This window comes from Rhinopithecus bieti, unplaced genomic scaffold, assembly GCF_001698545.2.
Source record: "Rhinopithecus bieti isolate Rb0 unplaced genomic scaffold, ASM169854v2 scaffold_41913, whole genome shotgun sequence".
NCBI classification, from domain to species: domain Eukaryota; kingdom Metazoa; phylum Chordata; class Mammalia; order Primates; family Cercopithecidae; genus Rhinopithecus; species Rhinopithecus bieti.
In genome coordinates this window covers 2,283,674-2,305,546 of record NW_016818964.1, presented here as the reverse complement: position 1 = coordinate 2,305,546, position 21,873 = coordinate 2,283,674, and the positions used below count along the sequence as shown (strand labels likewise).

General features: G+C 39.8%; 1 protein-coding gene across 1 annotated transcript in view; it reads right to left on the bottom strand.

Annotated features, from left to right (window-relative positions):
* Positions 1 to 21,873, bottom strand: part of UNC79 (unc-79 subunit of NALCN channel complex) — a 251,871-nt gene that overhangs the window by 30,452 nt on the left and 199,546 nt on the right. Inside the window, exons 39-41 of the mRNA XM_017857864.1 lie at positions 20,130 to 20,198; positions 15,348 to 15,458; positions 4,563 to 4,667 (exon numbers count right to left, since the gene is read on the bottom strand). Of these exons, the coding sequence (XP_017713353.1) occupies positions 4,563 to 4,667; positions 15,348 to 15,458; positions 20,130 to 20,198 (285 nt within the window). The remainder of the gene's footprint in view (positions 1 to 4,562; positions 4,668 to 15,347; positions 15,459 to 20,129; positions 20,199 to 21,873) is intronic.

Genomic DNA, 21,873 nt, shown 5'->3' with positions numbered 1-21,873 from the left:
AATTGAGAAACCCTACAGAAAGAGGCACTAGGCCAGGCGCAGTGGCTCACACCTGTAATCCCAGCACTTTGGGAGGCCAAGGTGGGTGGATCACGAGGTCAGGAGATCCAGACCAGCCTGACGAACATGGTGAAACCCCATCTCTACTAAAAATACAAAAATTAGCTGGGCATGGTGGTGCATGCCTGTAATCCCAGCTACTCAGGAGGCTGAGGCAGGAGAATCGCTTGAATCCAGGAGGTGGAGGTTGCAGTGAGCCAAGATTGCGCCATTGCACTCCATCCTGGGCGACAAAGCCCATTTTTTGAATGAAAGACTCCATTTCAAAAAAAAAAAAAAAAAAAAAAAAAAGGAACTATGCAAAAAAAAAAAAATGTTTCTCCTCATCCCATCTGATATGGTTTGGCTGTGTCCCCACCCAAATCTCACCTTGAATTGTAATAATCCCCCCCATGTGTCAAGGGGCCAGGTGGAGATAATTCAATGGTGAGGGTGGTTTCCCCCATACTGTTCTCATGGTAGTGAATAAGTCTCACAAGATCTGATGGTTTTATAAATGGGAGTTCCCCCTGCACAAGCTCCTTTTGCCTGCTGCCATGTGAGATGTGACTTTGCTCCTCATTCACCTTCACCGTTGATTGTGAGGCCTCACCAGCCATGTGGAACTGTGAGTCAATTAAATCTCTTTCTTTTATAAATTACCCAGTCTCAGGTATGTCTTTATTAGCAGCATGAGAACAGACTAATATACCATGTGTGGCCCCATAGAAGACTTCTCTCCATGACTTAGGCAGGACCACAGGGCAGAAAAGGGAACTACTCTGTTTTAAGGCATGCCTCACTTTTATTTCTCTGATTAGAAATAAAAATTGCTTAAGAGTTTATGGAACAAGGATTTGTTACTTTGAAATGGCTTAAATTTATTTTTCCCTTGGTGCTGAAACCCAGGAACAAACTATGCTCAACATTTTTTGTTGGAGAAGACTGAAACATTTCCATAAAGTTGTTTTTCCTGGGCATGATCTGAAAATGTCTCTAAAATACCCCTTCAATCTAAATAATTTTACAACTTGACATTTTTTAACTTAATGATTTCAATGACAAGGCACACATTTGTTTTAAAAGATGAAATGGCAGATGAAAACCCATAAAACACATTCGGAAGTATCTTTTGCTGTCTTTCTTCTTAATTTGTTTTTGTTATTTATTCACCTAACTGTGATGCAATAATCACTGTTTTTGTGGTTTCCTTAAGCACTGGGTAATTTAAACTGTCAGTGTTCTTTTGGCATCTTGTGACAAGTGCTTATTACTGTTGACTAATGTATTTCATTGAAAACCAATCTCCAGCAGTTACAGTATGGAGTGCTAGACCCCAAGAAGATCAGCCACACAGATCTGCTCTGCTCAAGACAAAGGGCAATTAAGGGAATGCTGTTCACCATCCGCAGGAAAGCACCTTCAGTGCCCTGAAGTCTAGGTGGTTTTCAGGTGGCACATCCCCAACTGCAACACTCTTAGAAGCAAGTGACCTCCAGACACAGTCAGGCTGCTAACCTTAAATCCCTCCCGGGATATTTCCCTAAGCCCTGTTCACCTGCCCTCTCCTCCAAGTCAGTGTAGATCCCATGAATCTTCAAAAAGATCTCTTTGGGCCGAGAGCAGTGGTTCACACCTGTAATCCCAGCACCTTGAGAGACCAAGATGAGTGGATAGCTTGAGTCCAGCAGTTCAAGACCAGCCTGAGCAACATGGTCAACCCCCATCTCTACTAAAAATATCTAAAAAATTGGTCAGTCATGGTGACCCACACCTGTAGTCCCAGCTACTTGGGAGGCTGAGGTGGGAGGATCACTTGAGCCAGGGAGGCAGAGGTTGCAGTGAGCTAAGACTGTGCCACTGCATTCCAACCTGATAACAGAGCAACATCTTGTCTCAAAAATAAATAATTTAATTAAAATTCAATAAGTAAAAATCTGTGTGAACACTGCTTGTTCTCAAAGGCAATGTTGCTGCTGCTATGTGAGCAGAAGGGCCTGGCCAATGCAGTCCACAGAGAGAAATGCAAAGTTCGCCTCTCCTCAGGAGCACAGATATTTTCTGGCTGTGACTTTGCTTGTCTTCTTCCTGGGCTGTCCAGCATCTTGGTATAATAAGAGCCATTTCATTCTGATGACATCATGCCCCGCATCCATTGCTGTCATTTTCCAGCAATCACTGACTCGCTGAGGGTTCAGTGTGTCCTAGAAAGCTCTTCAAAGACAACTCAAGACCATTCATTGAAAGTACACCAGCTTTTTAAATAAATCTCAAACCTTTGAGAAAAATTCAGTTCTGATCCTAATGATTTGTAGTCTCTGGAGGGGAAGTATGGAGACCAGGCAGTGGTTATTCAACAGTAAATGACAAGGGTTGTTCCTCATCTTCTCTACCAGGTCAACTCCTGAACTTCTGTGCATCCTTCAAGGTCCATGTGAACTCTCTTCTACAAACAACACTTCCTTACTCAGTACACATCTCTACTACTACACCTGTTGTACTATGTGGGAATTTTTTTTTTAATTTACATGTCAACTTCAATTGCTAAATTGTAAACTCCTGGAAGGAAGAGGTCATGGCTGATTCTTCTGTTTCCTCAGCACCCTGCAGAGCACCTGGCCCATGTCAGGCCTCATAATGCTTCATAAGCCTTCCTCCGTGTCCTAGGTTAAGTTAGCCACTCCCTCTTCCATAGTGTTTTATACACCGTGTAGATTTTCATGAGAGTAGTTAGCACATTATCAGGATATGCATGTTACATCTCTATATTCCCAGAACCCAGCCCAAGATAGGTGGTCAGTAAATATTTGTAGTGGGAAATACTGCTGAAGAGTCAGATGTGGCCAGATGATGGAAGACCTGGATAGTTCAGACCTTACGAGGTCACTCTAGGTTTCTGATGCAAGACTGATGTGCATCAGAAAAGTAGAGTTTCAGCAAAATTCCTCTAGGCAGCCACAGGTCAGAAGATTGGCTTGGTGTGGAAAGAGATGAAGGAGGTGCAAAAAGCTAAGAGCTGTTACAGTAATCCCCGTAAGGGATGGAAAGGGCCTGTCAAGGCTGTGTGTTATACCAAAGGGAGCTGGGCTATGAGTCCTAACACACTGAAATCAGGTGCTTGATACTACCTGTCACTTAGGCCAGCACTGTGATCTTGGGCAAGCCACTGAACCACCTCCTGCAGTACAGAACCAATGCTTCATGAGGCTGTAAAGATTAAATGCTTAACACATAATAGGTCCTCCATTAGTGTTCCCTTCTCTCTCATGTCTCCAAATGAGTACCTACAATTCAGGGAAATCTGTCTAGTTCCTTGATACCAAGCTCCCATATTCCTTCAGTCATTTAACCCTCAGCTTGTAGGCCCAGACTCTGGGACTGGTCTTAATGCTCATCAGCAAGTGCTGACACAGCTGTGATGCAATGGCTGGGCACTTTACCCAAAGGCCATTGAATGACACCCTGATCCCAGCTGTAGCTCATGGCCAAGTCTCTAAATCTAGCCTCAACCCTTGGGTGAGAGGCAGGGTGCCAGGTTATCTGAACCCCTGCTGATTACTCTGGCACAGTCAGTCTACTTTTTCTCAACCCTATCCTCATGCCATTATCCCTAAATGTACTCCACCATCCTGCCTAAGCCTCCTTTGTGCTTGAAGCCAGTCAACCTCTCTAGGCTGAACCCTAATCCCAGGCAAAGACATTTGTCTGTACCCTCCAGTCCTTTGTGACCCAACTCAAATGCTACTTCCTTCATGAAGTCTTCTCTGATTTCACATCATAAGGGGTGGGATCCATGCTGCTTTCAATTTCTCCCTAGGACTTTGTTTACCTCTCTCTCTCATGTTACTATCATAGCCTGTTTCAGGTCATCAAAACCTACATGCCTGCCTAAGATGCTGAGTTAAGGACAACAGAGTAGAAAGCTTTAGTCCCTCAGAAGCCCTAAAACCAAAGAATAATTGTTGACAGTTCTCCAAAGCCTGCCTTATAGTGGTCCTCGGCCTCAGTTGTCCCCTGAGGGCTGAAGTGTACCTATCCCCCACCGTGGGTACCACTCAGTGCCTCCTGCCATTTGACTGTCTCTGGCCTGGCCTACCCTCTGCTGCACTTCTGCTTCACAGAGATTTAGGGACCGCCTATACTCATTTGACTCTGCAGTCAGACCTCAGCCTATTCCCCGAATTCTAGTCTCAGGCCTGTCTCAGCTCTGGTGACTGACCTGCCCCTCTAACCTACTGGATCACGCATTTCTTGGGGACAAAAATTATTGTTTTGTTCTTCTTTTTAACCCCCACAGAACTAATTCCACAGTAGGAACAAAATCAATACTCCTTCTTGGACACTTTTAGCCAGTGGAAATGTCAGGTACATACTATTAGTTAGGTCGTGGTCCATATAAGATATATTATTTCTCATCTCTGGGCAAAGATGTTTAGTTTTATGCATACACTCTACACCTCCCTTAATTTTCCCAAACATACATGGATCTCATGAAAAGTTTTACAAATCAGGCATAAGCTTACCTGGACGAGCAGAAGAAGGTTTGTATCTGGTAAAGGAGATTTGAGTTTTAGGGCCTGCAGAAGTTCTAGAACAACACTACGAGACAAGTAGAATTTATCTCGTTCCTAAAGAAAACAAAACAGAAGGAGGTAAATGATTTTAGAAATTCAATTAGAGTAGATCTATGTCAAAAGAGCTTCCAAAAGATCCACAGGTCAGAAATAAAAAATAGTATTTAAAAACACATAATGAAGTGTCCTCAAGAAATAAAATTGGAACTAAAAAAAAAAAAAGGTTTTTTTGTGTGTGTAATGAGTTTACAGAAGCACTGAGGACAAATAATTTAATGGATAAGAAAAAGATAGGTTATCTCTTAAACACTGATGCCCCAGTATTTGGTTCTTATTCACAGGAAACAGGTTCCAAGAACTGCAGCAACTAAATCAGTCTAAAAGTATTTTTTCAATACAAAATTATTTAGAGAGAAACATATACAACTCTTTAAAGTATTCTGTGACCTCTCCAAGGAACTTATTTCTGAAATGGACTATTTCAAGCATCCAGAAAAATGGAGAGAATGGAATACAGTATGCACCTACCACCCATCTTTGTCAGATCACATCATTTTGCTTTATTTGATTCATCCTTTTTTTTGGAATCCTAGCTTCTTTCATTCTTTCTTAAATTCATACATAATATTGATACATATTTATGGGGGTACATGTGATATTTTGTTGCATGTACAGAATGTGTAGTGATCAAGTTAGAGTATTTAGGCTATTCATCTTGAGTGTCTACCATTTCTATGCGTTGGGAACATTTCAAGTCCTCACAGCATTTTGAAATGTACAATATAATGTTGTTAGCTATGGTCACCCTACTCTGCTATTGAACATTAGAACTCATTTCTTCTATCTAACTGTATGTTTGTATCCGTGAACCAAACTCTCTTCATCCTCCCCCGACACACCCTTCCCAGACTCTGGTAGCTATCCTTCCATGCTCTACCTCTATGAAATCAATTTTTTTTAGCATCTACATATGAGTGAGAACATATGATATTTGTCTTTCTGTGCCTGGTTTATTTCACTTAACGTAGCAAACTCCAGTTCCATCCCTGTTGCTTTTTTTTATGGTTGAATAGTAGTTCATTATGTATATATACCACATTTCCTTATCCATTTGTCCATTGATGGACATTTAGGTTGACTCCATATTTTGCTATTGTGAATAGTGCTGCAATAAACATGGAAGTGCAGGTATCATTCTGATACACCGATTTCTTTTCATTTGGATAAATACCAAGTAGTGGCATTGTTGAATTGTAGGACAGGTACTTTGTAGTCTTTTGAGAAATATCCATAGTGTTTCCTATAGTGGCTTTATAATTTAAATTCCTACAAACAGGGCGCAAGAGCTCCCTTTTCTCCATATCCTCGCCAGGATCTGTTATTTTTTGTCCTTTTGATAATAGCCATTCTAACTGGGGTAAGATGATATCTCATTGTGGTTTTGATTTGCATTTCCCTGATGATTAGTGATATTGAGCATTTTTTTCATATGCCTGTTGGCCATTTGTATGTCTTCTTCTGAGAAATGTCTATTTAGGTCCTTTGCCCCCTGTTTAGTGGGGTTATTTACTTAGTGGGATTATTTATTTAGTGGGATTATTTCCTTTTTTTTTTTTAGACAGGGTTTCACTCTTGTTACCCAGGCTGTAGTGCAATGGTGTGATCTCAGCTCACCACAACCTCTGCCTCCTGGATTCAAGCAACTCTCCTGCCTCAGCCTCTCGAGTAGCTGGGATTACAGACATGTGCCATCACGCCTAGTTAATTTTGTATTTTTAGTAGAGATGGGGTTTCTCCATGTTGGTCAGGCTGGTCTTGAACTCCCAATCTCAGGTGATTCACTTGCCTTGGCCTCCGAAAGTGCTGGGATTACAGGTATGAGCCACCGCGCCTGGCCCTGTTTTTTGTTTTTTTACTGTTGAGTTGTTTGAGTTCCTTGTATATTCTGGATATTGATCTCTGGTTGAAAGTTGATTCATCCTTTTAAAATAATAAATGTCACAGAAACAGGTGAAGCTACCTATATGGTGCTCTCTTTTCTTTCTTCCTTTCTCTCTTCTCTGAAGTGGCCACTATTCTGAATCTGGTACTTATTGTTTCATGTATGTTTTTACACTTTATGTCTCCATTATAATATACAATATTGTTTTGCATTTTTTGACTTTCTGTAATGTTATATTGTGCATATCTTTCCACAACTTGTAATTACTCACTGCAATATATTTTTGAAACTAATCCTTACTGATACGCGGAGCTCTGGTTCTTCCAACTCAACAGCTTAAAATATATAATTGTATGAATTTACCAAAATTCATCCATCAGTCCTCCTGTTGATTGATTGTTGAATTGGTTTCCATTTTGTAAACCTTCTCTATTGCTGAATATAACACACGTGCAGAAAAGGACATAAAATATAAGCATACAGTTAAATAGATGCAGATGGCATGACACTGTAAAATAAATATTTGGTCTTCGATCCTGTATCTGACATACAACTCCTAAAATCTTTAGACTCTCCAAATTGATGTCTTTTTGTATGCTAATAAGTTGACTGATGGCTGGCAGCCTAGGTAGCAGTAGGAAGGGGACTGAACACCTGAAAGACCAAGGCACAATTAGAGAGTTGGGACTATCAGCCCCACCCTTCAACCTTTAGAGAAGGTCTTAGAAGGGTTGATGGCTGGGTTGATCACCAATGGTCAATGGATTAATTGACCATGTCTACATAATGAAACCTCCATAAAAACCCAAAAGAAAAGGGTTTGGAGAGCTTCTGGATAGCTAACCACATGGAGGGTTCCTGGAAGGTGGCATGCCCAGAGAAGGCATGGAAGCTTTGTGCCCCTTCCCATGTGCCTTGCCTTATGCATCTCTTCATCTGTATCCTTTCTAATATTCTTTATAACTGGTAAATGTAAGTAAGTGTTTTCCTGAGTTCTGTGAGCTGCTCTACCAAATAAATTGAGCCCAAAGAGGAAGGATCCCTAATTTATAACCAGTTAGACAAAAGCATGGGTAGAACAACCAGAGCCTACAGTTGGCAAATGAAGGTGGGAGGTGGAGGGCAGTCTTAGGGGCTGAGCCCTCAACCTGTGGGATCTGATGCTATATCCAGGTAAGTAGTGTCAGAATAGAACTGAATCTATTCTGCAGAATCCATTGCTTGCTTTTTGGTAGGAAGAAATCTCCACACTTTTGATCACAGAAGTCTTTGGTCTTGGCAACTGTGAGAGCAGAGGGAAAACATGGTTTGAATTTGAGTTTTTCCAGTCTCAGAAGATGGACTGAACACTCATATAATCACCTCCTGGGCAAACAACAGCACATTGCAAGTGTCTCAGAAGCCCTGTGTGTCCTGTCTTAATCCTTTCATAATCAAATAAGTAGAGTCCCTGTGGGGCTGTCTCCACTGTCTTTTCTTCCTATTCATTTTCACTCATTGTGTCTTGCCTCCTCATATGTCTGGTTATCTTTGATTGTGTGCTGAATGCTTTGTTAGGAGGATATTTGCAGAAATGATTTGCAGCCTGAAATGTTACCTTCCTTCAAATAACTTTCTGTTTGTTTAGTGACAGGGGCACAATCACAGCTCACTGCAGCTTTGACCTCCTGGGCTCAAACGATCCTTCCACCTCAGCCTTCAGAGTAGCTGGAACTACAGGCATGTGTTACCATGCCCAGCTAATTTTATTTTATTTTTGTATTTTTTATACAGACGAGGTTTTGCCATGTTGCCTAGGCTCAGGGTTACCTTAATACACATACAAGGCTTGTAATATTTTATGTTGGGCTACCACAGGGCTTGACACTGAGCTGTGTCCACATGAAGGAAAGTTACTATGGGGGTCTCTTTACTTCGTGGTCCCAGCCAAAAATGTGTGGGTCAGGAGGCGTGGTATCAGGGTCTCCATTCTTGGTAGGTTCTGGATTCGGACTTTTGTCCCTCTAGCCTCATGGGGCTTCCAAAACTGCAGCCTCTCAGTCACATCTAGATTGACAAACGCTCCCAGGGTAAAAATGGCCATCAGTGCTGGGCTCACAGCTTCGAACTTCTGGGCTCTCCCTGATGTTAGCCTCATAACCCTTCTCTATACAGTTAGTATTTTGAAGAAGTTTTCAGAAAATGTTTTGTTCACTTTTTTCTTTCTACTTTTTAAGTTAACTGGGAAAAAGGTTCAAATTATCTTGTTTACCACCACCAGAAGAGAAAATCCAGGATTTCAATTGTCATTATACTAAACCTATAGGTTATTCTGTGAGAATTACCTGTTTTTACTATTCTGGGTCTCCATCCATGAACATAAAATCACTTTCCATTTATTTAACAATCTGTAATGCTCTTGAGTAAAATGTTCTGGTTATCTCCATAAAGTTCTTGCATATTCTTTTTTTTAAGACAATATTCTCACTCTGTTGCCCAGGCTGAAAGCTCACTGCAGCCTCGAACCCCTAGACTCAAGTGATTTTCCCACCTCAGCCCCGCAAGTAGCTAGGACTAGAGGTATGCACCACCATGACTGGATAACTTGTGTGTGTGTGTGTTTGTGTGTGTGTGAAGGACACAGAGACTCGCTCTGTCACCCAGGCTGGAGTGCAGTGGTACAATCATGGCTCACTGCAACCTCCACCTCCCAGGGCTAAGCGATTCTCCCACCTCAGCCTCCCAAGAAGCTGGGACTACAGGTGCATGCCACCATGCCCAGCGAAATTTTTGTATTTGAGTAGAGACAGTGTTTCACTATGTTGCCCAGGTTGGTCTTGAACTTCTGAGCTCAGACAATCCACCCACCTTCACCTCCCAAAGTGCTAGGATTACAGGCATGAGCCACTTTGTCCAGCCAAATTTCTTTCTTTCTTTCTTTTTTTTTTTAATAGAGATGGAGTCTCACCTTGTTGCCCAGGCTGGTCTCAGGCTCCTGGGCTCAAGCAATCTTCCCACCTTGGCCTTCCAAAGTGATAAGATTACAGGCATGAGCCACCACACCCAGCCATTGTACATTTTTATTAGATTTATTTTTTGTCACCACAATAAATGACATTTTAAAAGTATGTTTTATAATCATCTGTAGTTGAATATGAAAATTTGGTGATTTCTGGGTATTCATTTGTATCCGACATCCTTGTTGAGCTCTCTTGTAGGTTCTAAAAAGGTGTCTATAGATTCCCTTTGATTCATTTGTAATCATATCACCTAAGAAAAATGAGAGTTGTATTTTTCCTTTCTAATCCTTATACCTTTGATTTCTTCTTCCTGTCTTGCAGAACTGAATGGGACCTCCAGTACCATGATAAATAGAAACAGTGATGACAGGCTTTCTTGTCTTATTTACGATTTTAAAGGGATGACTCTTAGCATTTCACCACTACATACAATACTGGCTAGATGTTTCTGGTAGACCCACTATATGAAGTTAAGAAAGTTCCCTTCTATTCACAGTTTGATAAGAGTTTACGATAAATGACTACTGAATTATAAAATATTATTTTCTTGCACCTGCTGAATAATGATAAAAGTTTTTCTTCTTCAATCTGATAACATGGTGATATTAATAGATGTTCTAATATTTAAACATTTTTATATATCAAGAAATTTCCAACTGTGTCATGAGGCCCTATTTTTAATGCACTGATTTGCTATTATTCATTCAGAAGTTTTGCATCTATGAAGGGTATTGACCTATAATTTTCCTTTCCCCTGTTGTCCTTCTCTGGTTGATATCAAAATTCTACTTGCCTCATAAAATGTGTTGGGAAGTGTTCCCTTTTTTTCTATTCTATTGTTTGTATAAAGAAGAGATCAATCAGTTCTTAAATGTTTAGTAGAAGTTGTCCTCTAAAGCTGGAATAGTTTTGAGGGTAGGTTTTAACTATTGATGCCATTTTCCAGGCATCTAAGTCTAGTTAATTATTTCCTTTTCTTTTTTTCTGGATGTTCTATATGATATATTTCTAGAAAATTGTACCTACTGTCAAAGACTTCAGATTTACTGGCATAAGGTTGTTCATTTTAAAATCTCTAATGTCTGTAGTTATGCTGATATTCTTCATCATTGCTGATATTCTTTATCAGTGTCTTTTATCTGGTTTTCTTGATCAGTCTTGCCAAGGGTTTGTCTATTTTATTAGTCTAGTCAAAGAGCCACCTTTCTGTTGTATTAGTCTTCCATTGTATCTATGTTTTCCTTCCTTCCTTCCTTCCCTCCTTCTCTCCCTCCTTCGTTCCTTCCTTTCTCCTTCCTTCCTTCCCTCCTTCTCTCCTTCCTTCGGTCCTTCCTTTTTTCCTTTCCTTCTCTCCCTCCTTCCTTCTTTCTTTTTTTTAAGAAGAAGAGAGGGTCTTGCTCTGTCACCTAGCCTAGGGTGCAGTTGGTGCAATCATAGCTCATGGCAGCCTTAAACTCCTGGGTTTAAGCTATTCTTCCACCTCAGCCTCCAGAGCAGCTAGGACTACAGGTGCATGCCATCACACCGGCTAATTGTTTTATTTTCCTGTAGAGACAGGGTCTTGTTATGTTGCCCAGGCTGGTATGTCTGTTTTTTATTTCATTAATTTCTGCTCTTATCTTTACTGTTTCCTTTCTTTAATTAATTAATTGCCTACTATCTGTTCCATGTTTTAAAATCTTCCACATTTTTAAATATGCTCTAAAATTGGTTGATTCAGGATTCTTTATATGACCATTGCATCCACTTTGCTCACTGTGTTGTTCAAATCTACTATATGTTTTATCTGCTCGATCTATCCATAACTGAAACAGAAAATCTCCCTGTATAACCTTGAATTTATCAATTTATCTTTGTAAGCCTATCATATTTTGTTTTATATATTTAGAGGCTATATTATTAGCTCTATGTAATTTTTGAATTGTCACATTATACTGGTAAATTGCTCCTCTTATCAATATATTGTGACTTTCTTTATAATAATGCTTTTCAACTTAAAGTCAGTTGACTGACTTCAGCTTTCTTTTCATTAGTATTAGTGTGGTATATCTTTTTTCAAGCTTTTTCTTTCAAATTTTCTCGGTGTCTTTACACATTTTAGATGTAGCTCAGTTTTTAAAAGTCAATCTGACAATCCCTACTGAGTCTAGTAAACTTATGTTTATTGTGATTCTGTCATCTTACGTGTGCTTGTTACAGCTTGTTCTGTGCTTCTCTTTTTGTCTTGATTGAACTTTTACTCTTGTTTTATTCTCTGTTTGGAACTTATAAATTGTATTTCTGGCCTTTGGAGCTTACATTTACAATGTCTACATGTATTCTTAAGAGTTTAAAGTTATTATCTCTGCCCTTCTTGTAGATAATATACAGAATGCTTTAGCTTCAATCTCCAACCACACACACACACACACACACACACACAAACACACACCCCATACAGAGTACTATTTTCTAGTATTTTATTGTTATTTTGTTTTTATGCCCATCTGATTAACATTATTATTATTACTGCTTTATATTATCAATGATCACTTAGATTTTCACACTGTACCAATTTCTTGGAGCATCATTCCTTCACACATTTCACTCCTTCCTTCTCGGTTCACTTTCCTTTTTACATCTTTTAGTAGTTGTTTCAGTAAGAATCTATTAGAAACTTTCTTATTTTCTTGATAGAATATCTATTTATCCTTCACTTTTGAAGGATAGCTTAGCTGGTAGAGAATTCCAGGTAGATAGTTCTTTTTTCTTATCATTTTAAAGACATTTTTTTTTTCAATTACCTTCTGGCTTTCATTGTGCTGTTGAGAAGTAAATGTATTGTCTGTCTTCAGAGTGTCTTTTCCCTTGGTTGTTCTGAAAATGTTTTCTTTGTCTTGGCTGTTTTGACGAGTTATTCCTACTCATGTACACTACGACATGAGCAGGTAAAACTTTAGTTTATTTATAATACTTTTAGGGCTCATTGTGTTTCCTGAATCAGAAAATTAAACATTTTCATCAATTCTAGAATTGATAAAAAGCATATTTTCCTTATCTGAAATATTTATTAGATATATATTAGAATTTCTCTTTATATTCCTCTCTTTATCTCTCTCTTCTGAATTCTAGATAATTTCTTCCAATCTATTTTCCACTTCACCAATTCTCTCTTTGCCTATGTCTAATTTGTTATTTAATCTATCCATTAAGTTTTTTATGTCAGTGATTGGTTTTCATTTCTAGATTTCTACTCTGTTTAAATCTGTCTGGTTCATTTTTTAAAATTTTTGAAATGACTAAATACTGTTATATTATTTTATTTATTTTTCATATGCTTATCATTTAAAGGAATACATATATATTTATATTTTATTTATATTTATAATATTTATATATACATTCTTCAGTATGGCCTTCATATGCATATCATTTAAAGTATAGTCACTTATATATTGCCATTTTTAATGATATGTTTATCATTTATATCTTTATCACATAGTTTTAATATTGAAAGTTCTCATGGGAAATGATCTTGCTACTTGTTGACTTTCCTAATCTATCACAACGTGGGTTATATCTTCATTTGTTTTGTAATTTTAGATTATGAGCTCATGTTCATTAGGATTTTAACTATAGGAATCCTGCTGGGCATAGATTGGAGACATATTAATTCAGAGAGGGTTGAGGCTTGTTTTGATCTTGCTTCTGCCAGATATTTCAAGGTTATTACTTGCTCAGCACTAATGTTATTTGACTCTTCAACTTGGGAGTTCCAAGAGCATGCAGGTATTATAAATTCAAACTCTAAACCCGATCCAAGATAGGCCCATGTTTACGAATTTGCAAGGGAGACTATAAATCTTTCTCCCAGTTTCCAAACTGAGACAGACACCATTCTTTGTCACCTCTATAGAAGAATGTATTCTTTCCAAACTACCCTTTTACCAAGTGAATAGCCTTTCAAGGGTTCTGACTTTTTGCTAGGGATAACTCAGATCCAACTCCCTGCCTGGATAATCCCAAGACTTCATCTCCTTTCCTTGTATGGGCTTTAAAACTCTAGGCACTAAGTTGCCAAGACAAGCAACACCCTCACCACAGGGCTATTTATATGCTTACCACTCTGATCCTCAATTCCGCTTCATTTTTGCCCCTTTCATTCTTATAAAATTAGGTCTACATTAAAAATCACCTTTATTACATTTCATCCAGTGTTCCTAGTAGTTTAAGTGGTATGGTTTTCAGGGTATCTAGACTACCAGATTGCTAGAAAGTGAAGTCTCCAAAGTTCTTACCTTTCTGTGCCTTTTCTTTTGATTATATAAGGGAGACAGCTGAATTAGCTACTGCTATTTTTAAACCATTTCTTATAGTTTCTCATTATCGGCGAGGAAGGTAGAACACCGTCAACTGAAGCTTTCTACAAGTAGTCATCATCTTGTATCAGAATGAGAAAGGGTAGATGATAATGGGAAGTAAGAGGCCACTAAAGTTATGAGGGATTATGAAGAGATATTGTATGTAATGAATATCTTGAATCGGAAACCAATAATATCTTGAATTCAAATGCTAGAAAGGCCCCTGTAATCAATATCTATACCGTACAACATAGAAAGTATAAACTCATTATGATTCATCCCCCCAAAAAGGTATAATTTAAACAAATTAAACATAAACACAATGAAGAAATCAAATGGTTTCCAGAAATAGAAAATCTTTTGGTGCTGTGTCTTACAGATCTACTTTTTTAAGTGAAAAAGAAGGAAGAAGTTATCTTTCAAGAAGGTTCTAAAAGAAGAAAAAAATGCTGACCATCTTGGTAGTTAGAAAACATATTGCTCCAGGCAGGGTAATAAATAGTTTCTAATCAGAAAAACCAAAGAAAAGATTACCATGGAACACTTAACATGACAGAATGGACTCAAGTTGGTAAGAAAGAGGACAAGAATGCTTTAAATAGAACGAAAGCCTTAGTATAAAATTAGATTTTTATGAGGAATATAAAGGGCTTATAGAAATGGACAACATGAATAAGAGACATTCTGAATGTTCAAGAGAGAACAACAGAAACAGAGACCCATTGAAAACAAGCTTGGAAAATTTGGAAATTGAAAGGGTAACATTTGCACATTGTTCTTAAGGACAGAAATGCTCCCAATTTGCCCTGCCTACTGCTTTTCCATTAGGACAGCATCTACCAGCTTCAACAAGGCTGCTACTGCCACTGGGCCAGCAGTACTTTTCCACTTTCTCGGTAGTGGGCCAGGGTTGCTACAGATAATGCAATAGAGAAACCATTATTAAGGCAAGATGACAAAAGATGAGATTCCAATCTCAGAGGTCAAGAACCCAGACCTGAAAAGACAGACACATGACGAGAATTAAGGAGCCCTTCAAAGGCTTTTACAAATGACAAGCTGATATTCTTCTACTTTGGGTATAAAAATGATACGTAGAGATGTCTTGCCTCCCAATCATGGGATGGTGAACTTGAAAAGGACCTTAAGAGGTCCTGTCAACCATTAGCTCTTTTCATTAAAAATACCACTTGTGTTCTAACCACATGACCCTCAGTTCTCCAAATCTGCATATGTGCATATTTTAGACATTGTGTGTGTGTGTGTGTGTGTGTGTGTGTGTGTGTGTGTTTAAAGTGTTTCCTTACCATGGTATTTATTAGACCTCAGCAGTATTACTCATTTTTAACTATATGGAAGCAACTGACCTAAAAGGGACTTGCCACTGATTCAAAAGAATATATTTCTTCCAGTTTTCAGTTTCACAGGAACACGCATATGGAAGCTTGCTTACCTTAGTGAAAGCTCGGTAACATAAGCCACACAGCTCCACCAGGTAGGCCAGAGTGAAGACGGCATTCTGAATTACAAAGCTGAGCAGTTTTGAAAACGGTTCCAACAAACTCTGCAATGAGATTGGGGCCAAATAAAGTCAATTGCTGATTATTTCATTTAAAAAAGTATTAAAATCTTATGATACTTTAACTAATGGAATCACTTTTCTTTTAATTGAAAAATCTGTTGCCAGGTGGCTCCTGTAGCAACCCCGTTGGTCTAATAAAAACAGAACTGCACCTTCAGTCGAGGGCTCAAAGAGCAGGATCAAATCATTTCACTGCTCAAAAAGACACTCATTTTTCCATGTGGCATCATTTACAAACCTTCCTAACTTCAACCCTGTCTTCATGTCCACCCTAAGCAATCGAGAGTGTGGGGTTGGCAGTAGGATCTTCCACTTTATTTTCAGCACATTTAAGTGTTTATGAGTTCATCATATTCAGATCTGGAAGCCTGTCTTCTGGGTTAAGCAGCGCAAACCACCCTTGCATGTAAGTACCAAAGTACTATAGCTTATATAAAATTCATCACAACCCAGCCTCCTGCCAGTGTTTATCAGGAAGGCATAGTCTGTTTTGGTTTCTCCCCCTGAATCTTACCCATAAAGGATCAGTTTTAGTTCCATATGTTTTCTTAAGTTATTTAGAAACATTTGTTGAGTACCTACTGAGTGTCAGACTGAGTTAGATGGATGATTTCATATAGTTTATCTTATTCAAATTTTTCTTTTTTTTTTTTTTTTTTGAGGCGGAGTCTTGCTCTGTCGCCCAGGCTGGAGTGCAGTGGCTGGATCTCAGCTCACTGCAAGCTCCGCCTCCCGGGTTCGCCATTCTCGCTGCCTGCAGCCTCCCGATAGCGTGGACTACAGGCGCCCGGCCACTCGCGCCGGGCGGTAGCTTTTTGCTACATTTTAGTAGAGACGGCACAGGGTTTCACTTATGTTCGCCAAGATGGTTCTCGATCTCCTGGACCTTGTTTGATCGCGCCGCGGCAGCGGGGCCTCCGCCAAGTGCGTGGGATTACAGGCTTAGCCAGCCGCCCACCGCGGGCTAAATTGTCATACAACACTATCCTGGGAGACAGTGTGTTCACGAATCATAGGTAACGACACAAGCACTAAATCTGACACAAGGTTTTCACAGTCAGCTGCACTGTGACCTTGAATAAGTGATTTGAATCGTCTTGGAACTGTGGTTTTCTCTTCTGTAAAAGGGCACATAATAACGGCTTTCCACCTCATAGTAGAGGTGCAAGTTATGAGAATTAAAAGAGTATTACATAGTAAAGCACTTGGCACCAGGTCAAGCTCGCCCATCGTTGTTAGCTGATGGTCTTCATTATTAACGCTTCTGGAATGCTTTAGTATCCATGTCCTATTCTGCAGCTTGTAGCAGTTAAGTAGACAATAATTCGCCTAAGCCATAAGAAAGGTATCAGTGGGAACTTCAAAAGCCATTTCCAGGCGAATTTTCCAGAGTAGAACTTTCTCTGGCAGCAGGCAAGTAGATTTTACTGGGACTCCAAAGAACGCTTGCCCATGCGCGGAGATTTCTCACTACTTCTCGAAAGCTCTATAGTTGCTCGCGGTCTGGTTTCAAAAGAAAAATAGCATGTTCAGTTGTCAAACTCCCAAGATACTGTAGAAAGGGACCGCACATGAGGAAGTAAAGAGTCATCCATGAGTCCCACCACGCTCATGATTACATTGCTGAGCGATAGTGGGAAATATGTTACACAACCCTCGTACAATCTTGTAATTTTTTTTTTGATTGTGATACTTTAAGTTCTAGGGTACATGTGCACAACGCTGCAGGTTTGTCTCGACACATGCGATAGCATGTGCATGTGGTGTGCTGCACCCATGTACACTCGGCATTTTACAGTTGTCTGGGCGCGTAGTACTCTCCTACATGTTAGTCCCTCCCCCACTCCTCCCCCTCCCCACAATAGAGACCCCGGTGGTGTGATGCTCCGTCCGTTCCGGGTGTCCAAGTGATCTCATTGTTCAATTCCACCTATGAGTGAGAACATGTGGTATTTGGTTTTCTGCTGTCTGCGTATAGTTTGCTGAGAATGATGGTTTTCACAGTCTGCATCCATGTCCCTACCAAAGGGACACGAACTCACCCTTTTTTTTTTTTTTTTTTGAGACGGCGCGAGTCTTCGACTCTGTGTTGCCCAGGCTTGGAGGCGTGGCCAGATCTCAGCTCTACGCAGCTCCGGCCCCCCGGGTTTACGCGCGATTCTCCTGCTCAGCCTCTCGAGGACTGGGGACTACAGGGCAAGCGCCGCCACCTTCGCCCGGCTAGTTTTTTTGTATTGTTTCCAGTAGAGACGGGGTTTCACTGTGTTCGCCAGGATGGTGCTCATACTCCTGGAGCCTCGTGATGCCGCCCAGTCTCGCCTCCCAAAGTGGCTGGGACCTTACAGGCTTGCAGCCACCGCGCCGCGAACAGCGACCCGTGTTTTTAATGGCTGCATAGTATCTCCGATGGCAGTGATGAGTGTGGCCACCATTTTCTTTAATCCAGTCGTCACTGGATGACATTGGTGATTCCAAGTCTTTCTATTGTGAATAGTGTTCCACAGATAAACAATACGTGTGCATGTGTCTTGTATAACAGCATGACTTATAGATCCTTTGGGTACTATCCCCAGTAATTGGCATGGCTTGTTAATGGGATGGCTTGTATTTTGTTTTTTATTAACTTAATATAACATCAGAAATTCCCAGTGCCATTTAATTCTTCAAAATCACCAATTTTAATGGTCACAAAGTCACATTTTACTATAAATAACACCGCAATAAAAATATTTTACATGAAATTAGCATTTGCATTTTCTTCCTTGAATAGATTCCCAGAAAAAAATGACTAAATCAAAGGATATAAGCATATTTGAGGTTCTTTTTTCTTATTGATACGAAAATGAATGCACTCTGTGTTAGTTGACCCTAAAGATAGGAATTCTGTTTTTTACTTATTTGTATTCCCCACAGAAATCCATGTGGTGCTTTCCATATAGAAAATCTTAAAGAAACTCACAGAAATAGTACTAATGATTCATTATTCTTTGCTCCATATAAATGCTGTTGCCTTGAGGTTGGGTGCAGTGGCTCATGCCTGTAATCCCAGCACTTTGGGAGGCCGAGATGGGTGGATCACTTGAGGTCAGGAGTTCGAGACCAGCCTGGCCAATATGATGAAACTCCATTTCTACTAAAAATACAAAAATTAGCCAGGCGTAGTGGCACATGCCTGTAGTCCCAGCTACTTGGAAGGCTGAGGCAGGGAGAATTGCTTGAACCTGGGAGCCAGAGGCTGCAGTGAGCCAAGCTGGCATCACTGCACTCCAGCATGGGCGACAGAACGAGACTCTGTCTCAAATATATATATATATATAGATAGATAGATAGATAGATAGATAGATAGATGTGTGTGTGTGTGTGTGTGTGTGTGTGTGTGTGTGTGTGTGTATACTATTGTCTTGAAACATTGACAATAGATGAATGGAATGGGAATGTCTCATGTTGCACATAATGTATCCTTATTGGTCAAAAAGAGAAGCCTGAATTCAAGCCTATAAGGAAACTTGCTCTTATATCTAGAAGAGCAGCACAGTGATGGGGCAATACGGACCCAAAGGACCTATGTTCAAGTCTCAAATCTTCTACTAACCAGCCATGTGATCCTGGCCAAGACACTTCAACTCTCTGAACCTGTTTCCTCATCTGTAAACGAGCGGATTGAACCCAATGATCTCTTTGTAACTTTCTAGCATAAACCATGAGTCTATGAAAGCACAGTCAACTTAAATAGTTGCAGAATACATACATTGTTGGTATATTAAATAGTAATTACAAGCTATAGCAATGCAAACTATTGTACCACGGCATCGAATGCAGCCAGAAAATATAGCTTGGAATAAAAAGGTGAATGAGACATGGTGCAGAACTTCTTGAAGCTTGTGGTCTCATTGGGACCACTTCAGGGCAATGTAAGTGCTACTATAGAGAGCTCTATCAAATACTGTGGGAGCTGATACAGGAGAAAGTTGCTACAGATAATATGAACATGTATTTTCATTAAATGGGACCTTGAAGAATGAGAAGGAGTTCATCACACTAATAAGGGCATAAAGCATTTCAGGCAAAGGAAACGGCCTAAGCAAAGGCAAGGAAATATGAAATTAAGTAAGATTACATATCTGAAGCATTAAGCACAATGTCTGCCATATGATAACAAACAGTGTTTGTTGTTTCGATGATGATGATGATAACGCTGATTCTGAAAGTGCACAGGAGGAATGGATGAAAGAGACATGGAGCCAAAGATTAAATTGGAAAGGTGGGCTGGAGAGTCATGAAATAACATCTTAGATACCACATTAAGGAATCTGGACATCATCCTGAAAGAAATGAGAAGTTATCAGATATTTTAAAGCAAGGAACCAACACAATAAGATCCTGTTTAGAAGGATCGCCTGGTTAGTAGTATGGGGGATGGATTGGTGGCCATGGCACAGGGCTAGCAGGACCAATTATAAACCATGACATTGTGATGTATTAGATAGAGCTCTTTATACAAGGCACTGACCTAGCGTGAAGAGAGAGAAGGAGGCTGAAAGGGAAGCATTTGGTGTGCAATAACTGTGTCTTCAGTATTGCTACAAGCTTATCTCATAAGGTTAAAAAATAACTGACTAACCAATTGGTTATGTTTTTCTGAAACATACATACCCTTGTAGCATTGGTAGAAGGGATCTTCAAGAGGCAAATCATAATTCTCAAACTGGAATCTAAAGAACACTGTGAATAAACATGAAAAAAGTAAAAATCAGTTTCTACCTTAATATACCTTTTGCTTCAAATATGTCCTGAAAACATTTATTTTAGCAGAAGGAAAAATCTGAAATATGACTGCCTCTCTACAGTTTCCCATGCCATAATATCCTTTTTGAAAGAAAAATCATTCTCAGGTTAAAACAATTTTAATTAAACAATTATACAATGCTAAACAATTAAATAACTAAACACAGCTCCTAAACTATTTTTCAAAGATATAGCCCTAAAAATTAATGAGATAGGTGAATAGAGAGATGGGTGGAAGGATGGACGGATGAATGGAAGGATGGATGGATGAATGGATGGATGGACAATGAACAGAAATTTGTTGGGTAGATATTAAATGTATCTAACTCTAAAGAGATACACCAATATGCGAAAGGCCATTTTAGGGGGGGGGAAAACCTACTTAGATCTATTTTAAAAAACCATGAATCCACATAAGAACCAGTTTCATCTGCCCTTTCTCTGCTATGAAGAAACAAGATAAAAACCTGAGAAAATGCAGTAAAACTTCTACAAGAGAAAATCATACCTTACCTATCCATTCGAGTTCTATATTGACAAGATTCCACATCAAAATGTACTTTTTAAATTAAGTTTACTAGGATGAGGGGAAACATTACAGCAAGAATAAACAATGATATGGTAAACAGATCACAATGCAGGCTGTAGTTAAATTTCTGCAGCTGTGCACATACATTAACTTCGTCAAGACAGTACAAAATAAGCCAGGAGTTTTCCAAGTGGAATCCTGGAACCAGCAGCTAGAAATGTGCCAGAATGCAAATCCTCAAGCCCCACCCCTACTGAATCAGAAACTCCCACATCAGGCCCAGTAAGTTGTGTTTTAGCAAGTCCTTCAGGGACACTGATGCACACTGACGTTCGAGATCTGCTTCTATAAACTGATGAAAACAAACTATAGACGGTTTCAGTGGTTTATTATTTTCCCCAGAGATTAAAAACAAAGGCAGAAGATGATCAGGGGCAGTGCCCAGATCTGCCCTAGTTGGGGAAATTCTTACACAGATTGTGAAAGTATTTCACCAGTGCCTTCGAAGGGAACCTCTGGTTCTATTTAATCTGCTCGACACTCATCGGAGTTGATGTGACATTTACATTACTTTAAACCAGAGGCTGAAAACTGGCTGCTCATCAGGCCCCCATAGTGATTTAAAAACCAGAAAATGTCATCTTGGGAATAAAAGGGAAGACAGACAACCTGAGGCCTGTGCTCCCACAGAACAACAACTGGCAGGCGTGAGTAGCCGCTGACCTTGTAGAAGGACTGGCACATTCCAGTTCCTAAGGGCCTCAATTCTCCTTATTATCTTTTCTCCCTCATTAACCCTGTAGGCAGGGTCCCTATGGGCAGGCTGATTGTCATGAATTAGGCATGCCACTTGTTTACAGCTGGCAACACTTGCCACTCTTCTGTGCTCAAGTTAAATCTTCCGACAGTCACATCAGCACACAGGCATTTAAATTTGCCATACCTCGGCCGGGCGTGGTAGCTCACGCCTGTAATCCCAGCACTTTGGGAGGCTGAGGAGGGCGGATCATGAGGTCAGGAGATGGAGACCACCCTGGCTAACATGGTGAAACTCCGTCTCTACTAAAAATACAAAAGAAGTAG